Source organism: Sebastes umbrosus, chromosome 16, assembly GCF_015220745.1.
Source record: "Sebastes umbrosus isolate fSebUmb1 chromosome 16, fSebUmb1.pri, whole genome shotgun sequence".
In the NCBI taxonomy this organism is placed as follows: domain Eukaryota; kingdom Metazoa; phylum Chordata; class Actinopteri; order Perciformes; family Sebastidae; genus Sebastes; species Sebastes umbrosus.
In genome coordinates this window covers 29026796-29053437 of record NC_051284.1, presented here as the reverse complement: position 1 = coordinate 29053437, position 26642 = coordinate 29026796, and the positions used below count along the sequence as shown (strand labels likewise).

The following is a 26642-nucleotide window of genomic DNA, read 5'->3' as shown; positions in this document are numbered from 1 at the left end:
ACAAGCCGTGACGACGGCGTGACGTTGGGACCCCGTGACCGAGTCATGTGACCGAGCGGACGCTACTGCGCATGTTCCATGTGCCCAAGATCCGGGTACTTTTCCAGACGGAAGTCGAGCCATTTAGGCCATGGATGTATTAAGAGAACTGGATACAGCGTTGGAACGGGGCCCGCCTCCAACGCTGTATCCAGTTCTCTTTATACATCCATGGTGTATACCAACAAACCCTTAATGGTGATAGGTATAATAAAGTTAAACTGATTTTCTAAATTACAGACACACAGCTCTACTGTCAACCATGTAATAATGGGTAGATTGTGAACTATCGGTCCTGAGAAATGTTTAATTACAAAGGTATCTGTGCAGAAGGTGCAGTTTGTCTGAGTTTAGAGGCTGTTTGAGAGCAAGGACCTTAATTTCTGTATCAAAATGTGTCAAACCACCTTAAAAAACCTGAAACTTTCCTGTCACAACTTCACCTCTTGAGCAGCGACTCGTCCTCCATGATGCACTGACTAGTTGTCGGGCAGCAGGAAGCTGAAGCAGGAGAAAGGCAGGTTGGAGAGGCAGTCTGTGTTGACGGTGACCTGCATGTCACCAAATAAAACTTGGCTCTTGTCGCCGCCGGCGTTGCCCAGTTTCTTCTTTAGCTCGGTGAGCCTCTGGAGGATCAGCTGGTGTTCGCGACCTCTCACCAGACCTCTGAAGTTCAGGACAGCAACCAGGTGCTTCCTGCTGCAGGTGGAGAAGAAGAAAACATAAATATATATATATATATATATTAAGAGATATTCATCAGTGCATTGGATGTCCAATTTACCAGAAAAGAAGCACCACTATTTGAGTGTCTTTAGTCTGCACAAGCCCCGACAGGAGCTCTAATCAGGTGAGTGAAAACATCTGTGAGTCTTCACAGGTCCTGAACACCCTCACAGGTGTTTTCCCTTATTCTGGCTGATTAGACTTCTGCTCAGGTTAAGGTTGGAGAGAGTTCTGCAAAATCACTCGCGATCAAACCTGACTTTAGTGTAAACAAACGATGTTAGTTTTTACTTTGTACTGAAAATTGACGAAGGAAGGATGGATGACGTCATGGAGACACGTTAAATAAACACTAATCAAACAAGTTGCTCCTCCACTTCTGAGCTCCATCTCACTACTACTTTATGCTTCATGTTTAGCATTAGCTCACGCATTACGGCAGTTGTTGTCCTTCCTTCTTCAGTCAGCTTGGTTCTCTATCGGTCTTGATCCGTGACTGCGTCATCAGCTGTCCTCGGGGTTCCTCCCACACACAACAGGATAATCTTTAGAAAATCAGGGCTTTGCTGATTGTCGGGAGGAATCGGGCCCAAAATGATTTGATTGACGACTTGATTCTCGTGTAGTGTTTACCGGCATTAGTGGGTGGTGTTGCTGTTTCACCCAAATTGTTGCTTTCCACACACTAAAGGAACAAAACTGTTGAATTTAACATAACATGTCGTTATGTGTGGGGTTTCTCACAACATCTGTTACGGTTTGATAAATCCTTTAGTGTGTTCAGCCTTTACAGACGTAGGCAAAATTGTTGGTACCCTTCCGTTAAAGAAAGAAAAACCAACAATGGTCACTGAAATAACTTGAAACTGACAAAAGTAATAATAAATAAAAATTCACTGAAAATTACCTAATGAAAATCAGATATTGTTTTTGAATTATGGTTCAGCAGAATCATTTAAAAAAACAAACTAATGAAACTGGCCTAGACAAAAATGATGGTACCCTTAACTTAATATTTTGTTGCACAACCTTTTGAGGCAATCACTGCAATCAAGTGATTTCTGTAACTCTCAATGAGACTTCTGCACCTGTCGACAGGTATGTTGGCCCACTCCTCATGAGCAAACTGCTCCTGCTGTCTCAGGTTTGAAGGGTGCCTTCTCCAGACTGCATGTTTCAGCTCCTTCCACAGATGTTCAATAGGATTTAGATCAGGGCTCATAGAAGGCCACTTCAGAACAGTCCAATGTTTTGTTCTTAGCCATTCTTGGGTGTTTTTAGCTGTGTTTTGGGTCATTATCCTGTTTGAGGACCCATGACCTGCAACTGAGACCAAGCTTTCTGACACTGGGCAGCACATTTCGCTCCAGAATGCCTTGATAGTCTTCAGATTTCATTGTACCCTGCACAGATTCAAGACACCCTGTGCCAGATGCAACAAAGCAGCCCCATAACATAACCGAGCCTCCTCCATGTTTCACATTAGGTACAGTGTTCTTTTCTTTGGATGCTTCATTTTTGCGTCTGTGAACATAGAGCTGATGTGACTTGCCAAAAAGCTCCAGTTTTGTCTCATCTGTCCAAAGGACATTCTCCCAGAAGCTTTGTGGCTTGTCAATATGCATTTTGGCAAATTCCAGTCTCGCTTTTTTATGATTTGGTGTCCTCCTCGGTTGTCTTCCATTAAGTCCACTTTGGCTCAAACAGTGACGGATGGTGCGATCTGACACTGATGTACCTTGACCTTGGAGTTCACCTCTAATCTCTTTGGAAGTTGTTCTGGGCTCTTTGGTTACCATTCGTATTATCCGTCTCTTCAATATGTCATCAATTTTCCTCTTGCGGCCACGTCCAGGGAGGTTGGCTACAGTCCCATGGACCTTAAACTTCTGAATAATATGTGCAGCTGTAGTCACAGGAACATCAGGCTGCTTGGAGATGGTCTTATAGCCTTTACCTTTAACATGGAGGTCTATAATGTTCTTTCTGATCTCCTGAGACAACTCTCTCCTTAGCTTTCTGTGGTCCATGTTCAGTGTGGTACACACCATGATACCAAACAGCATAGTGACTACTTTTCACCCTTTAAATAGGCAGACTGACTGATTACAAGTTTGAAGACACCTGTGATGCTATTTACAGGACACACCTTAGTTTAATATGTCCCTATGGTCAAACTATTTTACATCTTTTCTAGGGGTACCATCATTTTTGTCCAGGCCAGTTTCATTAGTTTGTTTTTTAAAATGATTCTGCTGAACCACAATTCAAAAACAATGTCTGATTTTCATTAGTTAATTTTCAGTAAATTTTTATTTATTATTACTTTTGTCAGTTTCAAGTTATTTCAGTGACTATTGTGGGTTTTTCTTTCTTTAACGGAAGGGTACCAACAATTGTGCCTACGTCTGTAAGTCAACAATCACAGCAGTAGAATCATCTGAATGAATCTCAGCTCAACATCAACACGTCATAGTTTGGTTGATTCATTCCCTCATGTCTGTTGTTTAGGTAAATACCACTCACATGATTTCAGAGCGGATGTCAACATCATATCTGGGTTAATTCAGTCCATGTAAACTATTCAGTTCATTGGGGTTAAAGGTTTGAGCATTTTTAGCTCCTTTGTTTGTTTGTACCGGAGCTTCCTCGTGACAAACGTCACATGAAGCCAAATGATCACTGCTCTCTCTGTATTTTAGGGGGTTAATCAGTAATTAAAGCGTACTTCTTCGTTCACCATTTTTGCTCTTATTTCATCACCACTTCCTCATTCTTCTGGTGACTTTGGTTCCAGCTGTGTGTTGCGTGTTTCAGCCCCCTAAACGTAGGGGGGGGATTCCTGCACAGCTTCAGTCTGCTGACCTCTCCGTCTCCCCTCCGTGTAAACAGAAGCACCATCACAAAAAAAGAGGAAACTGCTGCTCTTTAAGTATTTTACAGAAATTAAAATCGGGATGTTGGTTGAATGTCTTCACTCTGGGTTTTTTAAACCTCAAACCGCTACTTCTCCACACAGAGACGCCACGTATGTTTCACTTTTACAAACCTGCCTGATTTCTAAGAAACTGAGTGTTAGTAAAACAGGAAAGCTCGCGTCTTCAGCCCGTGTGACCTTGGCTGGCTTTATTGCTGTTACAGTAAAAACGGATGTTAATCTCGTTAGCCTGACAGCTCAGCGTCGCCCTCCTGCCTGGTTGAACCTGATGTCTAGAAGGGAAGGGGAAGGCGCGGTACACCCTGGACAGGTCGCCAGTTCATCACAGAGCCAACACATAGAGACAGACGCCGGCCCAATCATAATGTCCCCACTCACAGACTTTGAGTTGCGTTCCCTTTTAGTCTAATGGGCTTAGAGCTGTCCCACTGTCAAGAGCATGAGGGCTCTCTCACTGGCATGACATCACACAATGGACTATGGAAGTGCACACTGTAAATGGTAAACCATCAACTAAAAGGCAACATAAAGTACATTTTCCTGTATTTAATTAAACTATCATAGAGTAAAACCCGTTCTGCATGTAAATTGATGTCAAAATATGTCGCCAATGTTAATAGTATAGGTTATGCCCGGTTCAGACTACACTATATCAGCCCGACACGGCCGTCGTAGGGTGTCGGCTCGGATCGGGATCGATAAATGAGTGTCATGTGCGATAGTCGATCGTTTTATCTCGTGTAGTGTGTCATAGTAAACGACAACCGACGCCGCGTCTGGGACGCCTCACGACGTCCCGACAGAAAGTCTAGCATGTTTGAATTTTATTTATTTTTGCCTTCCATGACGTGTTCCGTCACGGCCGTGAATTTGACTGGCTGAGCACAGATGCACGCAGCTTTAAACAGAAGGCTACTTATTATGCACAATGATGTCATCGGACCTTCAAATGCTGCCGGACCTCGCGGTAGGATATTCAATCTAGGTTGTGTCGGAGTAAAAAACACCACCGCCGTTGTGTCTTTGCGTCATGGAGCATCCCGTTGCGCGCCCGCTTTCACTTCTCCCTGTGAATGATATTTTTAGTGTTTTCAAGTGGGCCACTTTACATGGTCGGCTTACACGGTCAGGGCTCAAGCCCGGTGCCGGGAGAGTGTGTATTGTCGGAACAAGGGACCGACGTGTAGTCTGTCGTGTGATGCGGCCGAGTCACGACAAGAATTTATGACTCTCAATCGTCTAATCTGACATAGTGACCATCGCAACCGTCAAAAATATTGTGTAGTCTGATCCTGACATTAGTCGTTAGTAGGTGGTTATGGCAATCTCTGGAAGTTATCTTCTCTGCACAAAAGTTAGTCGGTAAAACATTAAAAATGCCCCAAAAAATGTGGAGGCTGCACTGCTGAGCGTTGGATTGTGTGTACAGTTGACAAAGAAACATCAGTTGTCACGGCCAGACATGTTTTTACGTTTACATTTGGCGTCGTGCCCCTGGAACGCTTGGAGGTCGGAAGCTGGAAATTTCAACGGGGAAAATTCCGGTCACCGAGTTGTCTGGAACGCAGCATCAGGGGGACTTTGGGATTTGGCCAAACATTCACACTCACATTCACATCTGTGGGCAAATGAGAGTCGACAACGAACCTAATTAACCTAACCTGCATGTCTTTGGACTGCAGGAGGAAGAAAAAGCCACTCTGACACGTGGAGAACATGTAAACACTCGTGGACACGTGGAGAATATGTAAACTCCACACAGAAGGGCCAAACCTGTTATAGATTAAAGGTCCAACATCCCTCCTCACAGGTGTTTTCAGTTATGTTGCTGCAGGTTGAAGCTATGCTGGGATTAACGTGACTTTTTTTGTTTTTTTTCTGCAGTGAATTGTGCTGGTGAACCAGGTTCATTCATACAGAATGATTAACAGAGTTAGAAACACTTACCTGCAGTCGGGGTAATGCTCCACTAAAGGCTCTAGATGGTTCTTTATGTCCGTCTTGTTCTTCTGTCCGATGATGTTGCACAGGTCGTCTCCGGCATCGTAGAGCCACTCGTGAGTCGACTTCTAACACAGAAAAACAATAACAAAACACAAAATATGTTTTGAATTCTTGAAGTGTTGGAAAATCAGGATTTAGTGGTGCTTATATTTATTTTCTTATTGCAATTCAAGAACGCAAGAACATTGTTATCATGACATGAACCTTTTTTCTCATGACCATGACTTCAATATCTTACTATTTATTATTATTATTATTACTATTTTAGTCCAGTGCTTCCAAAGGGTCACCGGATAACTCTGAGGGGTCGTGAGATGATTAATGAGAGAGGAAAGAGGAAGAGGAAGTTCTGAAACGCACAGTTGTATTTATTTTTCTCTCTTTGTGTGAAACATTGGGTGTCTCTTTGGTGAGAACTGACAACAACTCGTAGACATCTGAAATGTGAAGCCAAAAAGGTTTGAAGCCACTGGTTTAATTTTGAACACTGTATTGTATTTTATTAGCTTATCGTATGTTCTGAATCTCTACAGCAGTAAATATATCTGTAAAATTAAAGTTGTAAATAAAAAGTACAACATTTCCCTCTGAAATGTAGTGGAGTAGAAGTTTAAGTAGCATTAAATGTCAGAAATACTCAGATTAATTGACTTAGAATTGTACTAAGGTACAGTACATGAGTAAATATACTTTCCACCATTTCCATTAAACCTGTTTAGACCATATTTTTCCGTATTGACTTGCAGATCAAACGGAATAGGTCGGGGTGGACGGGTCAAACAAACGCAGGACTATCACCCAGGAGACGGCTGTTCGTGTCCCGTGTGAAACCAATTCATCGTTGACTTATTTTAATTTACGTCTGTAACTTAAAGGGACTGTTTGTAACTTCTTATAGGTATAAATCATTGCGGGTCGGTGTCCCATGCGCGCTCGCGTGTGGCTACGCTGTCCAGACTCAGACTCCAACACAAACTACACGGAAGCACCAAAACCTCTTGGTTGTATCTAGTGAAGCCCGTCTGTTAAACAGTGTTGACCGTAGTCGGAGGACGCGGGGGAGACCGTAGCTTTGGTCTCCAGGACCGCAGTCTCTGCTGTACTCTGCTCCTCTGCTCCTCTGCCTGCCTGTCTTCACTCACACACCGCGCTCGTTCTCGCTCCTTCGCTCCACCTCTACACGTGCATGCGTGCACACTCCACACTGCAGAAGAGTTAGTTTAGCTCTGAGAATATCTAGTGAATGTACAGTGGACGTTTGTGCAGAAATAACTGCTGCAGCTCCTCCAGACCAACAGAGGTTTCCCGTTTCCGCCGTTTCTTAACGGCCACAGGCGATGCTGTTAACAAGCATTTCTGATTCTTACAAACAGCCCCTTTAAGCCAAACGAAGATGTTTTTCACTAAACCTAACCAAGTAGTTTTGCTGCGTTTTTTGTTTAGCTCTGTATCAGTTTACAACGTAACCACGTGTTTAAAACTGTAATCTGGGAGAAAATACGTTTCCCTCTAAACGTTATTGAGGATGCAGTTTAGTTGTATGGTAACGTCATTTTTTTAAGAGTCAGGGTTGGTTTGGTGTTGAAGAGGAAGTAAAAGAGTTTATTACCATGTCCTCAAACAGATCTCCGAGTTTTGCCCACTGCACACGGATTTTGCTCGCGGCCTTCTCGTGTTTCCGGTTCTTGCACGAGTAGCTGTTCTTCATCAGCTGGCCTACGTATTCCCTCACCACGTGGTAGTGCAGTCGGCTCGCAAACTCCTGTTGCCGGGAAACACAAACAAACACACACACACACACACACACACACACACACAGAGAGAGAGGTGTGAGAGTGTTGTTGCAGAATAACAGGATGGGCACCAAAAAAAAAAAAGAGGAAGTGTAAGTTGTGGTTTTCTTTATTTGTCTGTTACACGACCAGCACCCGTCAGATCATCTGAACTAACACCTCCACTTCCACCTATTCATCCAGGCTTGTTTTCAGCTCACTCGGTTTAATGTCTTCTGCAGTCGCAGCATCCGGCCGAAAACAATGGCGCCCAGATTGATTCACTGGAACTTCCAAGAAGGGTCAACTAAAAAAGTAAATAAGGATTTCCTTTCCTGACCTCCAAAGCCATTAGTGTGAAATCCTTTATTTTTAGCTGATATTCTGCATCATTGTTACCCTAAAAACACACCAACACTGCCAAACCTAACATTGTTTAAGCCAGCTTGTTCCCAGTTACATCTATGAAGGATCTGTCTAATCAAGATCGTACGAATGCCAGTAAATCTTTGGCCCTAAATGGGAAATTTACCGTATCATATCCATCATTTTGGTAAGTAACCAATCATTATTAAGAGGTGGAGGTATTTCCTGTAAGTGAAATTGTTCGACTGCTACATGAAGATAATGAAGTGGTTGGTAAATGTTGGAAATCCCCCCGATGCTTTCTCTCCCTCCTCCTCCTCACCTGACCATGCGGAGGCCTCATCAGGGCGCAGTCACGAGAAAGCAGCTCCGTCCGACTGTTAAGTTGCTGGAAGTCTTCGTCGTTGGTGAGCCACTTCCTCGTCATCATCTTCCTCAGGTACGGCTGGAAAGCAGCACAGAGAGCACGTTCAAAGTGACAAAAACAAACATATTATACAATGTTTTTACTGTTTTATTCACCACAGGTTTGAGGTAGGTTATCAGTGACTTTATCTCCTCATTTAGATGTCTGCTTTTAGAAAAAGGTGTGTGTCATGTGTGCAGAAGGTTGGATTTCAGTAAGTCCTCCAAATTAAATGACAAACTAGGTCGTTTGTAAACATCTAAATTAGGGCTGTCAACTGCGATAATAACGTGTTAACGCAAATGCTTTTCAACACCACTAATTTCTTTAACGCATTAATGCAACTTGCGGTTTTTAGGTTGTAGAAAACCGAATGAATCCATCGGTACTAACCATGTCAGACTAGCTTGTTACAAAGGAGGCTAAATAATGCTCCAAAAAAGTCATGGCCATTTCCAAAGGGGTCCCTTGACCTCTGACCTCCAGATATGTGAATGTAAATGGGTTCTATGGGTACCCACAAGTCTCCCCTTTACAGACATGCCCACTTTATGATAATCACATGCAGTTTGGGGCAAGTCATAGTCAAGTCAGCACACTGACACTCTGACAGCTGTTGTTGCCTGTTGGGCTGCAGTTTGCCATGTTATGATTGGAGCATATAGTTTTATGCTAAATGCAGTACCTGTGAGGGTTTCTGGACAATATCTGTCATTGTTTTGTGTTGTTAATTGATTTACAATAATAAATATATACATACATTTGCATAAAGCAGCATATTTTTCCACTCCCATGTTGATAAGAGGATTAAATACTTGATAAATCACTAAACTAAAGTCGTATGAATCATATTTGCAACAACAAATAATGTCCTGCTGGTCATGTGAGTCACAAATGACCTGTTTTGTCTTTTAGATTGGACAGCTGGTGGTGAGATTATAAATCTGCCTCTGATAAGGTATTTACTGCAGTGTCTTACATCCTGATTTCACATCCCTGCTCTCGCTCTTCTGTTACGCGTTACGGTAAAAGACTTTCTTGAAAGCATCTCTAGATTGTTCGTGTTGAATAGAGGTTCATGGAAGGAACATCCCTTTTTCATTTCCCCTTTTTAGAAACCACAACAGCTTCTGAGTGAGGAAATAAATCAATGAAAACCAGAACTGGGTTTTCACTTAAAATAACGCTGATTTGACTCTCTGATTTGTGCTTTGGTTGTACCTTGACATCATCTTTGAACTGGTCCTCCAGCACCTGTAGGAGCCTCGTAATCAGCCCCTTCACCTCCTTTCTGAACCCGTCCACCTCTTCTGGACAGGTGTCCCGGTACCCGTCCATATGCTGCCTGCAGGAGGACAAACAGCATCACTGACCGATGTTGTGACGCAATACTTTTGTAGTATTGACACATTTCAGTGAGAACAAAAACTGAAGTACATCTCACTTACTTAGTTAGTTCACCCTTGTATACCTGAGTATTTCCATTTAATACTTTAACTCAACTACAATTCACTCTGAAATATTGGACTGTATCTGACAGCTGAAGTTACTTTTCAAATTCAAATTTTATAAAACAAAACAGTATTTAAAATGCTATATTAAAGCAGAGGTTTCAAATCTTTTTGGTTTGGGCCCCTTGTCACATCACACCTTAATACTTTTACTAGTACTTTTAATTTTGTAACTTTTAGCTGATAGTACTTCTGTGCTTTTACTTAAGTACGATTTTGAATGCAGGACTTTTATTTGTAATGGAGTAACTTTACATGTTGTATCGGTACTTTTACTTAAAGGGCGCATGTTTTCAAATATAAACATTTTCTGCATGATGACGCTGCTTCATGTACAGTATATATATACATCCTTATAGTCAGTGTATTAACGTTACATACAGTAACTTAGATGGCGGTCGGCGTGCTCCCAGTTTGAAGAAGCAGACAGGAGTACCGGCAGGAAGCTAAGCAACGTACTGCTGTGGACGCCACGTTAGTTCAGATCCAAAAGTCCCACAATAACACAGATAAACTAACCGATCGAAAGGGCTGTCTGATGGCGAGGTAAAGCTGTGAGAATATTCTAAATATAGCGTACAATTAAACTGATGTTGAGTTTTTTAAGTGACTAAAAGATGTTTTCCTGCTGCTCCCCGTCCACAGCCACTTTACCTTGCAGTGGCATGCATGTAATTTGAGTTTAGAGATATTTGACGTATTGATATTGGAATTATTGAGCACAAACAACCCCCAAAAAGCAACGGTCACTTCTGATAATAAAGTGGGATACAGAAAGAAGAAAGAATGTTAATCATAATATTAAAGTGTGATTTGTGCAGTGAAATCAGTTTCTAACAACTTAATCTGAACCTCTTAACCTTCAATGTTCAAAATGTTTCCCTAATGTATTGATGTAGAATTTAAATTTAAATCTGCGTTTGCTTTTTGGGTCTTTTATGCCTTCATTAGACAGAAATATAGAGAGAGGATAGGAAGTAAGGGATGGATGGATCTTGCAGTTCAAGTCTATGAGGTGAAAATATAATTCAATTTTATATGCAAACACATGAAACCATGTATTTTATGAATATACGTTACAACTAAAGCAACAATTTAGAGGTTTTGCACATAAAGTCCTTCACATTGCTTACTAATTTAGGAGCTTTTTTGTTTGTTTTTTGTAAATGACTGCAGGACTGAGACCCAGGCGAGGGAGAGGATGTGGTGTCAGATGTTAAAAAGTCAACTACAGACTCAACTGTACTTCGGAAACAGAAAGCAGACATGAAATCTGCAGCTATAAACCCACCGTCTAAGTCTGTCATGCAGCGACCCGCTGCAAAGCATCTGTGGGAGAAGCAGCTGGGAAGGTTTTAGAGGCTCATCAATCTCAGTACTTTCACTTTCCCTGCCGACTTATAGCACAGCAGCGCTTCTCAGTCGCAGCCCCGATTCCCCGAAATCACGTGAGATGGCAGTCTCCCCACGGCTGGCACACTCTGACACTGACCTCGTTAAAAGTGGGTTCGTACTGAGCCTCTGCTGTGCATGTTAAAGAGACAGACTGCTATACAACTCCAGGCTTGTGAAAAGACTCTTAGAATAGACTTGTGCTTGAATTGCATATAAATCGTTTTGGCATGAACGCTGGAATCTCCCCCCGAAAACTCTTGAATAGCTCAGAGATGAATCATCCAAACTAAAGCTCTGCAGGACTTTCAGGACATTCAAAACATCCTCCCGAGTCTGTGTGCATTTCAAATGCTTGTTTTCTGTGTTAGAGTTTCTTTGTGAAGATACAGAAACAATTTAAAATCATTAGTTTAAAGGGACTCTATGTAACTTTTTACACGTATAAATCATGTTTTATTGTGTATGTGTGAACAGGCTGTAACCTAACCCAAATAATGAGACCATTTACAGCCTGTGGACTGATTTTAATGTGAAGAATAAGGCCCGTTTTTCAGGGAAAATCCAACGGATGTGACTAGGGATGTTCATAATTAACCGTTTAACCGTTAACCGACATTAAGCATTTTAACCGATTAACGCTTCTAACGTATTTGTATTTTTCACTAATGTACTGTGTTTTAAACTTTCTTTGTACTGTTCTTTATGTTATATGTTTTTGTGAGCTAAAGACAAAAGTTGTATTCTCTACTATTTAAATACAGATAAATGTATATGTACCAATTTGAGCTTTTATTTTGAAGATAAAACAACCCAGAAGCATTACCTCCGCATTACCTATTTTAAGCTGTGCTCTTATTTCTGCTCCTGTGTAAAACAGGAAGTCGTTGCTGAATGAATCTGTTGACATATTTTACCCTCTGGAGGCGTGCTTTATGGTTTTGTCAGGGCACGTTGGATTATCGCGGTGCCTCGTGGGTAATCTCAGGAAGCCATGTGACTTACTGTAAAGCAGTGAAGCTGTTGATGTATGTAATCTGATACTCGGTCCAGAGAGGCTGCGGTCTGAAAGCGCTGCAGTGACGTCTGAACTCCGCCTCAAACCTGTGAAGAGGAGAGAAGAGGAGGGAGATGGATTCAGCTGTCAGACGAGTAACAGGGTGTAAAACTCCCACTTTTAATGGACTTCCTGTTAAGACGTCCATAAACTATAAAGGGACAAAACCTTAGTAAACACATAGTAAAATATATATTTAGTGTATAAACAAATATCTCATGTTTGTATTTAAGTTGCAATAAATCCATAAATGTGATTAATACTCATTTTACTTTATAATTAATATGCCGAGATAGTCTGCAGGCAGTGGTGGAATGTAAGTATGTAAGTATTGTACTTGTACTTTACTTGAGTATTTCCATTTTATGCTACTTTATACTACTTTATACTTCTACTCCGCTACATCTCAGAGGAAAATATTGTACTTTTTACTGCACTACATTTGTCATTTGACAGCTGTAGTTACTTTCAAATTCAGATTATTAATGCAAAATATAAATCAACTAATAAATTACAATTTATTATTATGAATTAAGCTACAGTATATAAAGTAATTAAAATGAGCTCCACCTTTATCCGCTGCAACATTAAAGTGATTAATACTTATAATCCAATAATATAATATATATTATTCTGAAATGGCTGCATAATGAGTACTTTTAAGTATAATTTAATGCTAATACTTTTATACTTTTATTTAAATAATATTTTGAATGCAGGACTTTTACTTGTAACAAAGTATTTTTACACTGTGGTATTACTATTTTTTCTTTTTAATCAAAATATCTGAGTACTTCTTCCACCACTGTCTTCTTTATTGTTTTATTACCGTGTAATTTCTGGTGTTTTATTTCTATTTTTTTTATATATTTAAACTGTATCTTTATGTTTATGTTAGAGGAGGAGAGGGCAGACAAATGAAATATTCTCACATTGCGACAGTGTGGTAATTGCAGGTTATTGCACATTCCCGAGGGCGGGATCCTGTTTTTGGTTTATTTTTGGTTTATTTTGGGTTGTTTCCTTGTAGGTGGGGTCCCCCTCACACTTCTCCCTTCCTCTTTTAACTCTCTCTATATATTTTTTTTAAAATAAATGTGACTTTTGTTGTGTACCACGTGGCATTTTCTTCCCCAGAGTGTTTGACTTATTCTCCTGGCCTGGTGATGCCATTTGACCTTTGACCTCCTCACTAATAAATGAATTGTCGGAAGATAAAAATGATGACAGTCTGATGTTCGTACTGTATGTTCTTGAAGACACTAAAATAACTTATAATGAAGGAGTTAATAAGAATACCCGGCTTCTAAAGACTTGAACTGTTATAGGTTGTTACCGTCCAATAGTTGTCGGGACATTTTACTCAAAACCGCAAACTTCAACGTCACATTGACGTTAAATGAAAAGTCAGAGGATGACCAAAGTCAGCAGGTTTCATCCTCTGAGGGCCACGAATGCCTGAACCAAATTTCATTGATATCCAGCCAATAATTGTTGTAATTCTGATATTTCAGTCTGAACCAAAGTGGTGAGACGACAAGACAACATTATCCTCCATCTAGGTGGCTGAGTGATGTAGCACACATGGACAATTGGTGCCTACATTACCCACAATACAACTCAGCTGCAGACAGTGTGGTCGTAAATTCAGGTGTGTTATGCTCATACATTAGCTACTATGGGAAAATATCTAGTAAAATAACAGTTTATATCTTTCTGACACTCTTTACGGCATGCACTCACTCACATGAAGCATCCTCCAAAGATATTTTGGAAGATAAATTTAAATTATGTCTTCAGAAATATATTTAAACTGCTAAACATTTATCATTACATTCAATTGGAGGCTTTTAGGAAATGTTTAAAAGCTGTTTTCTGTTTCAAAAACCCCGTTAAAGTCCCAGTCTTTAGTTTCTGTGCTGTGAGTATTACCCAGTGAAACTGAATATTTGAGTGGTGTAAAGTAACGAGAGTGATGTAAATCAAATCCTTCACATTTGATTGGACCTCTAAAAAGAGGGCGGGCTTACAAGAGCCTAAACGTTACAGGATGATTGATGATGTCATGATATTATTGGTTGAAATTGGTTGTTACTGGCTAGACATAAATATACAAAGAAATTGTTTGGTTGTTTTTCTTCATATATTGTTAAATAGGTGCACAATATGACCACAGATAGGATTTAAAAGGGTTAAAAATGTACTTTTATATCATCTCGACTTTAAACAACAAAAAGGGAAAACATTTAACATGCAGTTCACATGTATTGTTTATGTGTTTCTGTTTTTATTGCTGCTTCATCTTGAAAGGAACACTGCTGTCTCTGTGTTAACGTACCTCTTGGGGAACTCTTTCAACTCTTGGAGACAGGAAGAGATCACTTTCTGTTCCAGTTGAGCATCAATTTTTTGAGAGTTCACAGCATATCCCTTCACGTTCTGCAGAGAATAATACACAGAGTAACTATGAGGTTAATATGAAGCTCTCTGTTGCCGCCACATGGTCTAAATACTACATTACATCATGGATGGATGAGGAAAAAAAACATCCCACTATTGTTACTTAGACTTTTGGATATTTACTTGTTTACTTTGTTTTTTAAGAAGACAACAGTTCAAGAAAAATAAACACAAATAATATATATTTTTTTAAATAAACAAAAACACACAAAACTAGACAAAAACAAACATATTAGGCCACATACTTAAAAACAAATATTACATTTATTAATATATAAAATTGCTTCTTTAAAAAAAAAAGATTTTAATAATAAAAAGGTGAAAATTATTGTTGTATATTTTTTTCAGAGTATATCTGCTATGTATTTTTTATATACTTTCATTAACTATTTGAATACTCTACAGGCACACTTTGATGGTTTTGGTGGTACTTTCATGATAAAATATACTCTACTATTTTTAGCAGACAAGTTTTCAGATTTGTACACAGACTTTTTAATAAATAGCATACCTATATGTTTAAGAAGAAGATTTTGATAACCTCAAAAGAAAGCCTCTCGTGATATCTCATCCTCGATGTCTAAAACAAATAAAACAACTCATTGTGTCGTACCGTCCAGATGTCCATGTGAAGCTGAGAGTCCAGGAAGTCCTCATCCTTCTTTGGAGTCTTGCCGTCCCTCCAAACATCATCGTTTTCAAGTCCAATGACTCTGTCCAGTGAAGACTTCACGTCCTCCTGCAGTGACAAACAGAGAGACGAAAGGTGGAGGAGTTTGTAAAAAGCTCTCTCTCTCTTCTCTGATGATGCAATTTGAGCTCATCTTCCCAGCGATTGTAAACATACTTAATTATTATCACAAGAACTGCTGTAGTAATTAATAATATATAAATCTTTAGTTCATTTTATTGCCATGTCGATTGAATGAGCCAAAAATCAAGGCTAAAGGTCACAGACGTTGGTTTAGTTTCTTATAAAATTCACTTCAGTCTCCAAATCAGAGGCTTTTGTGCTTTTATTTTGTAGGTCACTGGAGGGCAGCTCACCTCTCAACATTCAAATAATACTAATATACATAATACATTTCTAGTTACATTTAATAGTTATGTTTGTATGGTTTTGTGACTGAAACGTGAGTAAAAAAATGATCCTGGATGTTGATTTACAGTTTTTTGCAATTGCTTAAAAACATTTCCTGAAAATAGGCAAAAACCAAAATCTCTTTTTTGTATCACAATTTTACACACAAACACCAAATAAATAGCTCTTTCCACATGCCTACTGCACCCCAATGTGCTAAGTATGCAGTAAAACACTATTATCTTTAGTTACAGGTGCTTTCACAGGTGCATTCTGGGTGCAGGTGATTGATAATTGAGGTAGTGTTTAGCAAACAGCACATGCAGGCTTTTAGTTTTGAATGATGTGTCTATGAAGTGTTGAATGAAGTTCATCTAAAGCCCACAAAAAACTGAACGAGTTGTCTTATTCAGTTTATTCCTACATACATATACCTTCACTTCGGCATTAAATCACTGAAATGAACCTGCTTTGTCTGCTTTTGGTTCCAATCCTGCATTTCTTGAGTCGTGAAAAACTCTTAAATCCATCCAGAATTTAACCTGATGAAGGTCTGAGGACAAGTGATCGATGGTGTGCAGGATTTTTTTGTTCGCCTGCACTTAAAATAAACATTTTATTTCCCAACACGAAGGACTAAAGGGCCTGTTTACTTTAACTCTTGTGGAGACATACTGAATCCTGGTAAAAAAACAAGTTTTATTAACTCTCTTAGGTTGCTAAAATTCCCCAAATTCCCATAAAAGTGACAATATGACCTCAGTGGTGCTCCTCACCTTCACTCTGCAGCAGTACTTGTCTTTCAGCTGCTTCAGGAGGTCGTCATCCAGCTGCAGATCAGCGCTCTCGTCCTTCATGTCCGGCTGCAGGGAGAGACTTCCCATGATCCTCTCGCTGTGGTGAAACAACATACATTTATCAACATCTGCGATCTGTTGGTGCTAAAGAACGCTGAAGACGTGTCGCTTCATGTCGGGGGAGGAAAGAAGAAATCAGGTTACAAGCTCTGCAGATTTCACCAGAACTTTTTCATGTTTGGGAAACATCAGCTTTAAATTATGCTTTACAAAATACTTAAAAGTAGATGATTATTTATAAGTACATTAACAAACACACAGTTCCCCAAAAATGCTTCAGCTGTAAAATAAGATGCATCATTCTTATAAGTTTAATAAAAATCCAATCAGAGTTCTTTTAAACGGATTTGTGTTAACTGTAATGTTACAGTATGTGAGTTATATACTGTTTTCTAGGATGCTACTTTACATAATCTGTGAGATACACGACCTGATTTATATTTTTCCATTTTGTCCTCGAGAGAGTGTCGTGCTTCTTTTTTCATCGGTTTATTTTTGGTCTCCCAAATGTTGTTTCGAGCTCAGTTTTTTAGGTTTTGGCGTGGCCTGATTCAGCGGAGCTGCGTCTGTTTTCTTCTATATGTGCTTCCCCCACTTCTGCTCTCTCTGGTGCTGATTCTTCAAACATCTCTGTCTGCACCATCTGTGAACACATCTTTACTGTGGGAGGGAAGTCGAGATGTGCTTTTAGAAGTTTTGGGTTTTTCCTGCAGAGTTTGAGATCATAAATATTTCTGCAGGAGGACAATCAGTCTGAGAGATGTCTGGCGTCACGGAGTCATCCAACTCTTTCTTTATTTCTTTTTTAATATTTTTAATGTTATTTTCATTTTCATTTCATTTTATTTCCAATCATTGAATGGAGGCAAAAATACATGCACTGATTCTGTGAGTATTTTTATACTTAGCAAACTGCTGTTTGTGCCAGATGGTTGAATAAGCACACACTACATCACTCTGTCACATCAACCTGTCTGATTGTCTGGCCACTTGTGTTTTTGTCCTACAAAACTGATCCTAGTGGTGTTTTCTATCACCCTAGATCTCACCCAATTTATCACAAGATGAGTCAAATTATACACAGGTAAGGGAAGGCCTCAAAAGTCACAGATTAACTGCATGTAAAATTGGTTTTAGTAATGTAACTACTGCACATTTGATTGGGAATTTGCACCACTAACGTAAGTACAGTATCAACTAAGGTTGGTCCAGTATGATTAGATCATTTTGTGTCAAAATGTATTATTTTTTGTTTATATTGTGCTCACTTGGTGCATATTCCCAACACATTTTTTGTTTAATCAAATTACCGCAAATGACATATTATTCCAGCATAAGCATACTAGTTACATTGGATATAATGGCAAGTTGGAGGCAACAGAGGACAACAGTAGGGTGGTGGGTGTGGGGTCAGTAGGGGACTAGCATCAAGATTAATATCTAAATATGGTAATAACAGGTTGAAAACAAAGTTATTCTTTATTTGTCTTACTGTAAACAAATCCCATGAAAAAGCAAAACCAACAATGTGACGGACATTGTTGGTTTTGCTTTGCTTTCTCAATACTTCTCTACTCACTGGTTCATACTGAAGTCATTAATCTTTAAAAACACCTCAAAAATATATGATTTCATTTTCTAAAAAGGCTCAGTAAATTCCTAAAACAGCTGGACACTGTAGTTTTTAAACAAACATCACTCAAACAGGAAGAAAAAGAGCGTCTGTTGGGGACTATTTTCAGCGGCGGAGTAATTCACATTTGGTGCTCCAGTGAGTATTTGTGGCTCATTTACTAAGTTTACATGCACAAAATATTCCAGTTTTTGCCCTTATTCCAAAATAGTTAATATTCCTACAGTGTTAAGCAGTTGCTAGTTTCTGTCTTTTTGTGTGATTTATAGTGAAATATATATATTTCAGATCCTGATTTTCCATCCACTGACCTCTTGTAGCGGTTGATGATCCAGTCCAGCAGAGCGTACAGGTCCCTCAGCTCCGTCACCTGCTGTTCCAGCTTCCTCAGGTGCTGCCCGACGACTCGGTGGTAACTCCTCACGTAAGTGCTGAAGACATTAAAGCTGGGCGGGTACGACCAACGCAGCTCCTTCTTCACGCTCTCCAAATCCTCCACGACGGTTTTACCCAGCAGCCCCAGGTGAACCGACAACCAGGAGGAGTTCTGCTCCCTCCGCTCCAGGTGAACGCTGCCCACCTTCACCTTCACGCCCTCGCCCACCGCCTCCCTCCAGGCCTCCATCCAGCTGCCCGGAAGCCCGCCGGGTTCCTCGGCTCTCCTCTCCTCCTCCTGGATGATGCGGGCCACGGGTACCAGCAGCCCCTTGTTTCTGGAGGGAAGAGAGTTGGAGTCGCGAACGATGGTGTTGAGCTTGTTCCTCAGTTCTCCGTAGAGGAGGTTGAGGTCTTTTTCCTTCTTGGCCAGCTCCATGGGCGAGTCCTCGCCGCTGCGCTCCTGCTCCCGCTCCTGCTGGAACTCCTGACGCAGGGCGAGCAGGTTCAGGTGAGCCTCCTCCAGCACCTCCATCTCGATCAGCTTATTGATCTGCATCACTGGGAGAAAACAGAGAGGATGGCTGGTCACTTCAAATGGTTTATGACAACTGTAAATGTCCCAGTAAAGAAAAAAAAGAGAGAGAGGACACACACTGTTACTCTTTCTTAGGTAATCTGTCCTGTAAATCAATGTATGTTTACAATAAATCCACAATCCACAACAATAAGTTAACTTAAAATCAGAAGAAATCACTTGATTGTCAATTTAACAGTTAAAGCAAAGAGTCCTCTTTGAGGCAGGATTCAGACTCTGACTGTCTACAGACAAACTGTGTATTCACACGGTGAATAAGATCCTATCATTAACTGCTTTTGTTGCCAAAACAGAGAAAAGAGAAGTTGAATGTACAGACAGAGAAAGAGACGGTCAGGAAGGTGTTTGCTTTGGTGAGAAAAGGTTGCATTCATAATCATACTACGAATGTCTTTTTACACGTACAAGGTTGACAGCCCATTTTCTTTATGTAAACTGAAGGACACTAATGCAAATATAAGCAACTGAAAATCAAATCAGAATATAGTCATTAGTTCTTCAAAGTCAAAAGCTTCAAATTTCCATCAGGAAAAATGTGCAAAATCAGTAACTTCTGACCTTACTTTAGCAGAACTAGTGTTTTCTCAAAATTGGAAACTGAAACCTTAAAGGGACTGTATGTTACTTTTTACACATAAATCGTTTTTTTGTTGACAATGTGCGAACAGGCTGTAACTTAACCTAAAAAATGAGAACTTCCACGACTTTCTGGGTTTCCTCCATCAGCCTGTAGACTGCTTTTAATGTGATGGACCTGGGCCCGTTTATACCGGGAAAAACCAACGGATGTGGCATCATGCACGCTCACGAGTGCCTTTATTCTCAGCTCCGCTTACAGGCTAACAGTGTGCAACCATAGCTAACGTTCGGTTAGAATTGGAGTCCATTAATGGCGCATTTAGCAGCTAAAGAGACAGGTATTTCTCTCAGGAGGTGGTGGAGACCAAAAACAGAGCTAAAAGAGAGAGAATATTGGACTTATATTCATCAGGTGAACTCAAAGACTCCTAATGAATGATCCTGTTGCTCTGTAACTGTTGGATGTAGAAATAAGCAAATCAAGTTCACCATATCAACTTAAAAAGTGAAGGTTGAAAATATTGAAACATGCTAACGTTACAAACAGGAATGTGATGGGTGGCCTTTAAGCACGGCACATCAGCAGCAAACCCTCCGTGGATAAACAAGCTTATAAAACCATGTGAGAGAGACTAAACAGTACCTGACAGTGGTGTGTGTGGTATTTCTGGCATCGTGTACGACTCCTCCATCTCCTCCCACACTACCGCCACCTCCTCCTCCTCTTTCTCCTCCTTCGTCTCCTCTGCTGCGCCTTCAGAGACGGGGACGAGTGTGCCGGTTTTATCCTTCTTGGTGACGAATTTCAGGCTTCGACGAAACGACGCTCCTCTTTTCATGATAGAATCACCAAACCTGGCCATGTTGGGATCTGAGGATGGAGAACACACAGTTTATGGTGACCAGAGATATTATGTCATGTAGAGCTTAAAGTCAGCAGCCAGGAGACTTATTGATATGAAACGTTGATCCAGTATTAAATGATTGCTTTACCTGTCTTTGAACGCGCCAGACCTTTGCCTTTCTGCGGAGCGCCGTCGCTCTCGTCTTCCTCTTTTCTGTGGAAAAGGCCTACGATGCTCTTCCGAGGAGACGTCAGCGGTGAGCCGGCGCTCAGACCTGACAGAGTGGCAGAAAGTCTCTCAGTTAACCTACACCAGTTTCCTCATTTCACAATCTCTCTTTGTCACGTCAGTAAGAAAAGAAAATCAATCGATTTCTCAAGGTTCATGTTTACATTTATGTGTGGGTGCATGACTTTGGCGGTGTTTCGTCCTCACCGTGACCTAAAACTAAACCGACTGAGGAATGCACAGATTACGTCCTGATGAAAACCGACAGGTCTGGCTCAGCTCCAGCATTTAAAAGTGAAAGTCACTGCGGAGATTTGAAAGCAGTTTGTCCTCATTTCTGCTGACATTTAAAAAAATCCACAGGACTTACTCTAAATGAAATGACCTCATGTGTACGACTAAACTGGATTAATGTAACCTTGCTGAATGCTGCAGAAATTACAAAACTACTGTGCAGGATGTTTTCCTGTCATGCTGCTGTCGGTGGAAGTGTTGTGTTTTAAAGGTTTAATCAACCCTAAAAGACTTCAACACAGGTTAAAAAAAATAGCTCAAGGTAACGTTTGCTGCTTTCCTGCAACCATCTGTTCTTCTTGCACATAAAGAGAAGCTCTGTTTTTACTGCAAGACTCAAGTCTGGAAAGCATCTGCTTTAAAATAAATAGAGCCTGCCTGACTGATAATGATCCAATCAGCTTCTGCCTCTCTCTCTCTCTGTACTCCAGAGCTTTGTTAAAGGTGCTAAATGCGAGATTGAGAGCTAACGATGCTAACAGCGCTAACAGTGAAAACAACGGCAACAGTGCTGACAGAGCTGGAACCGCAGGGTGGGCGCTATACTTAATCTTTTGTGAAATACTGGGTTGTTTTTGCCTCTTTGGGGCCTCTAAAAACTATTTAAATTAAAGGTACACACACTGAACGATAACACCCTGATTGATTATGGAGGACAGAACCTGCCATAATCAAAAGTAAATAAATAAATGATTCGATAAATAAATAAATATGCCATTAAATTAACCAAAAATAATAATTAATTCATTGATCAAATGTGACATAAATTGATATTTCTGTTTTAATTTGCTTCTTTATTTATTTATCTTTGTATTACTTCCCTGATCTACAGAATCTACTATTCTATATAATTTCCCCTTTTATCTATTTTTATTTACCATTAAATGTATGTATTTATTGGTACATTTATTTTTTTAATTAATTTTAGATTTATTTTTACCATTATTTATTCATTATTAAATTGTATTTATGTATTTATTTATTTATGCATGATTTTCCTTTTGCATTAAGTAATGCCTACATTTATTTTAAATATTATTTTCACTTAATTTAATGGCATATTTATTTATTTATCGAGTCATTTATTTATCTATTTTTTTTTTATTTTGGCAGGTTCCGTCCTCCATAGTCGATACCTAGGCTGTGATTATAGTCAGCTGTAATTCTGCGATAAAACAATAAATTCTCACACGTTCATTTACCAAAATAGAAATAGATATTGATATAGATATTAAAACTGTGGAGGTGTCCCAACATAAATAACAACAATTATTACATTTTTATGAAATTAGGTTTATCAGAAAAACAAGCAGCGGTGCTTCACCACACATTAAAGGTCACATATTTACTGAGTCAGGTGATTGTTTAACTGTTTTTTCCTGGTGGGGAAACTCTGCATGAACTCCCCGGTGAGGTGGATTACAAAATACTAACCACGGTGTTACTCAAAGCTCATCACACTAGTTTCTGTTTTTATTATTATCTCTCACGCTTGCACACATGACCTCAATCATCATCAGCATCTAACAATTACTCTCTCGATTAATCATTTGGTCCATATATTCTGGACAAAAACTGTGAAAAGTGCTCATTATAATCTCATAAAACTTAAGTTGATGTCTTTAAACAGCTTGTTGTGTCAGATCAACAGTCTTAAACCCAGAAAATACCAATTTATTGTCGCACAGCAAATCTTCACAAGCTGGAACTTGAATGTTTTGTGTTTTTGGTATTTTATCTCCCCATTGTTTACACAAGATCACCTCCACGCAGAACATTTACTGTACGAGTGAGAGTCCCAAACAAAATCTTTTGCAGAGGACACGCAGAGACACATTTATAGCAGGTTTTGTTTTTAGAAAAAAGTTAAACGATGCTTGTCTTGCTCTTTCTGAACTATATTCCCACCTACACATGCAGTATCACCCACACCTGAGTGGAACGAGTTCACACACGTCTTTCTGGTAGGTGTTAAAGGGAATCCTGGGAAATGTAGGCAACCACGAATTACAGTAGAGGTAAACAGGGTAATTCAATACAAAATAAATGACAAACTTCTTATCATATATAAGCGCATATTTCCCGGTTAGAAGGCGGAAACTCAGGCTGAAACTGTAATCACCTCCTGGTGACTTTTTGGTCAGATAAGCCGGCACACAAACACCTTCTGACCTTGAGATGTCCTATTATTACTGTACCTGCCTGACAGCAGATTTTAATGACGGTACTCACTGGGTGACAGAGGCGGTTGTGACCCCGACTCATCGCCGGTCGCGACCTTTGACCCCATGCCTCCTGACGACAGCGGGCTCTTCTCCGCCGCCCTTCGGATGCTGTTTCTGAACGACTTCAGCATGCCCTTCGAGATGCTGCCGCCGTTGGTCGGCGTCTTCCCGTTGCTACTAAGGGACACTCTGTCCTCGTCGGGGTTCTCCATAGACTTGTCCATCATTTCTGACATCTCATCCCGTTAAATAACATCCACCTGTGAGGAAAGAGAGGTTAACAGCTTCCTGCACTGCCTGCTCTACGAAGGAATGTGTGAAGTTAAGATGTGCTTTTGGTTATTGTGGTTTCAAACAGGAGGGAAGGCGGAGCAGTTTCTGTTTACAGACAACAACACATAACACCGCCTGGCAGTGCAGGTCATGTCAACAGGCACATGAAATATGTTGGGAATATGTATGTTGTAACAGCAGCGACAAGGAAACAAGGGTGTAATTTCCACTGGGGAAGTCCCAAAATACTTTTTCTGTTCCTCTCTTCAGGTTGGTTTTCTTTAATAAAATCACTCCACACAGTTTCCTCTGACTGTCCATCTCAAATAATCCAGATAAAATAAGAGAGGAGTTCATAAAAATGTTGATATATTCATATATTATCATGTTTATTTCCATATCATATAGGTTTTAAGTGTTGTTTCTGTGTCATTTGTGTGATTTTAACCTAATAAAATAAAACAATACTAATGATTAAGAGATGATTAAGAGAAATGAAATGCGATATATATGATATATAGGTTTATCACACAGCTTTGTGGAATACTAGATTCTGATTGGTCAATCACGGCATTCTATGGTCTATTATTTCTTTATAACAGACCGTTTCTATGTATAACAGAACGTTGCTATGGGCGCAGTTCTGATGTTGGACTCTGCCGGACCGTTTTTGTGTCAAATTATTGATTTCTTAAGTAAGTAGCCGTGTAATAAGCAGGATAATGTTCAGCTAGCGTGTCATTGTTGTGAAATAAACCCCTTCAGGGCGATGCTGCACCCCTCTCGGGGTTTATTTCACAATAATGACCGGCTCACTGTACATTATCCCTTACTTAATTTATTTAAAGGGAAAGTCCACCAATTTTGTTATTATTATTAGCCCAATAACATCTGGGACCCCACTTTTATTTGCACTTATGTAGCATTAAAGTTTGAGAAATCTTTATTTTCCACACAGAATCGAATATATTCTGTAATAACTTGTTCCGGCTCTTCATGAAATATGATGCACAAACATCATATTACATTTTGTTTTTGTTTAAATGTTCTTGTAACTAACTGTACTTGCCATACTTATCGTAGTATTTGTATATCCATGTAAACTTTGCACTCCTGGCCAAAAAAAGACTTAGACTTTTATCCCTCCCCGTATAAATAAAGGTTTCATTCTGTGTGTCAATGTTTGCCCCGGCCTGCTAGTATCCAGCCATGTAGACACTTTCAGTTTTATTTCTTTTCACCTGTATCTGTTGTTTAATTAAGCTTTTGTGTGGTTGATGAGTTGTAAAAGTGAAAGTAAAAAAAAGCAGCTCAACAAGAATGCTCTTTACTTTCAGTATCTGCCACCTCATCACTTTACAGCGCAGCTACAATTTAACTAAAGGTAATTCATTAATTCAAAGGTTTAAGCAGAGGCAGGAAGAAGTGGGGAGTCCGTTAAATATCAATAATGTAATGCCTCTTTATTTGAAATAAAGCAAACAGTGACATCATTAAAAAAACTAAGCTCTTAGTCTCCTCAGTCGGTTGTATTTTTAAGGACATGTTACTGTTGATTTAAGGTTTTAACATACTGATTTCTTCAATGTTGGTAAGAGAATTGAAAATAGAAAATGGAGATTAATCATTATTAGCCAATACATTGATTTATAAAGATATAATAATGACAGGATTAACATTAAATGTCTAATAAAGGACTCCGAAACAGTTCTTTAGTATCATTTCTATAAGAAAGTCATTATGCAGATGCTTAGGACGGGTTAAATTAAAGTTTAACAGTGTAAATATGGGATTACAGCGATGCCATATATACTGTTATATCATTATAAGCACTGATATGTAACTTTAAACTCTCAATAGAGGACCTCAACTGTATTATATTATATCAAAATTCATAATAGCATATAATACAGGCCTGTCAAGTCATGCTTAATACGGAACAATGTGCTGATAACAGTGTTTGACACCAAATAACCTTCTATATATAACAAAACTTATCACTAAAAGTGAAGCAAAACTCTCTGTTTGATTGCAAAGACAAATATTTGACCAAATGCATACAATCTGTACACTAAGTTAAAGAGTTACAGGCTCATACTGTGTTGAGAGAGAGAGAGAGAGAGAGAGAGTAAAAAGGTGTCTGCTTACCTGCGTAGCTCAGGTAGAAAATACTCTGCCAGCTCTGCTTCTGCTCTTTTATCACCTCCACTCTTACCTGCTTTCACTTTCTCTACCTGTATGGTATAAAGCCGGTTTGTGGTGATGAAAGAAAGGGGAAGTTACTGCATACCTGGAAGGTGAAAATGGGGTTAAAAATAAAGTGTTAAAAGCAGCCAGTTCTTGCAGGCACGAGCACACGACAAAGATCACTTACCTGTGATTAGTGTTTGGAAAAAACCCACCAGAGAAGAAGAGTTAATGATTACACAGGTATAATAAACTGAAGGAGAAGTGTCGGTCACAGACAGTTCAAACTGATCTTTATAAGCTCTTAAATTACTAATTATTTGTGATAACATTTTTGCACTTTAAAAAGATCAGTTTACAGGTAGATTGTTTGTCTTACCTGGAATGTGGCGTTAAAGTAGGAGCCCCCCTTGATGACGTACTTCAGTAAAGTTGGAAAGATATTGACAGATTCAAACTTCCTGGATCAATAACTCACAACCAAAACGTTGTTAAAACATAAATAAACGGCTCTTTTCTAACCGTAGTGAGGTAGACAACGAGCTGCAACCTCATTTTAATCAACACATTTAACACATAACGTTGGTCTCTATGTGCAGCCGGCTGAGAACTGAATGAGCAGGGACCGTCCACAAAGTGCAACGAACAGAAAAGAGAAACATATTCATTAACTTCAGTATTATGCAGTGTAGTACCACCAAAATCACTTCACACATCAATGATCTCCTCATGGCTGTACTACAACATTTAGTTTTGGAAAAAATATTATTTTGCATAATGTTTTTTTATTTTTAAT

General features: G+C 39.6%; 1 protein-coding gene and 1 long non-coding RNA gene across 3 annotated transcripts; one reads left to right on the top strand and one right to left on the bottom strand.

Moving 5' to 3' along the window:
- Positions 1-147: 147 nt before the first annotated feature.
- exoc3l4 (exocyst complex component 3-like 4) lies at positions 148-26382 on the bottom strand. 2 transcript variants are annotated; one of them, XM_037746993.1, is made up of 15 exons: positions 26226-26382; positions 25808-25949; positions 23394-23646; positions 20788-20913; positions 20438-20665; positions 18554-19178; positions 16529-16646; positions 15285-15410; positions 14550-14650; positions 12160-12258; positions 9473-9596; positions 8168-8290; positions 7317-7469; positions 5651-5772; positions 148-738 (listed from the first exon to the last, which is right to left on the bottom strand). In XM_037746993.1, exons 3-15 carry the CDS (start codon positions 23620-23622, stop codon positions 519-521), a joined length of 2394 nt encoding a protein of 797 aa, XP_037602921.1. In that variant the 5' UTR covers positions 23623-23646; positions 25808-25949; positions 26226-26382; the 3' UTR covers positions 148-518. The 2 variants fall into 2 exon arrangements, with proteins under 2 accessions (XP_037602921.1, XP_037602922.1); XM_037746994.1 differs by lacking the exons at positions 25808-25949; positions 26226-26382 and having other exon boundaries at positions 23394-24318.
- LOC119474802 lies at positions 19568-26642 on the top strand. The gene is made up of 3 exons (XR_005203663.1): positions 19568-19578; positions 20445-20448; positions 26466-26642. It is a non-coding gene; the product is annotated as an uncharacterized LOC119474802 (long non-coding RNA).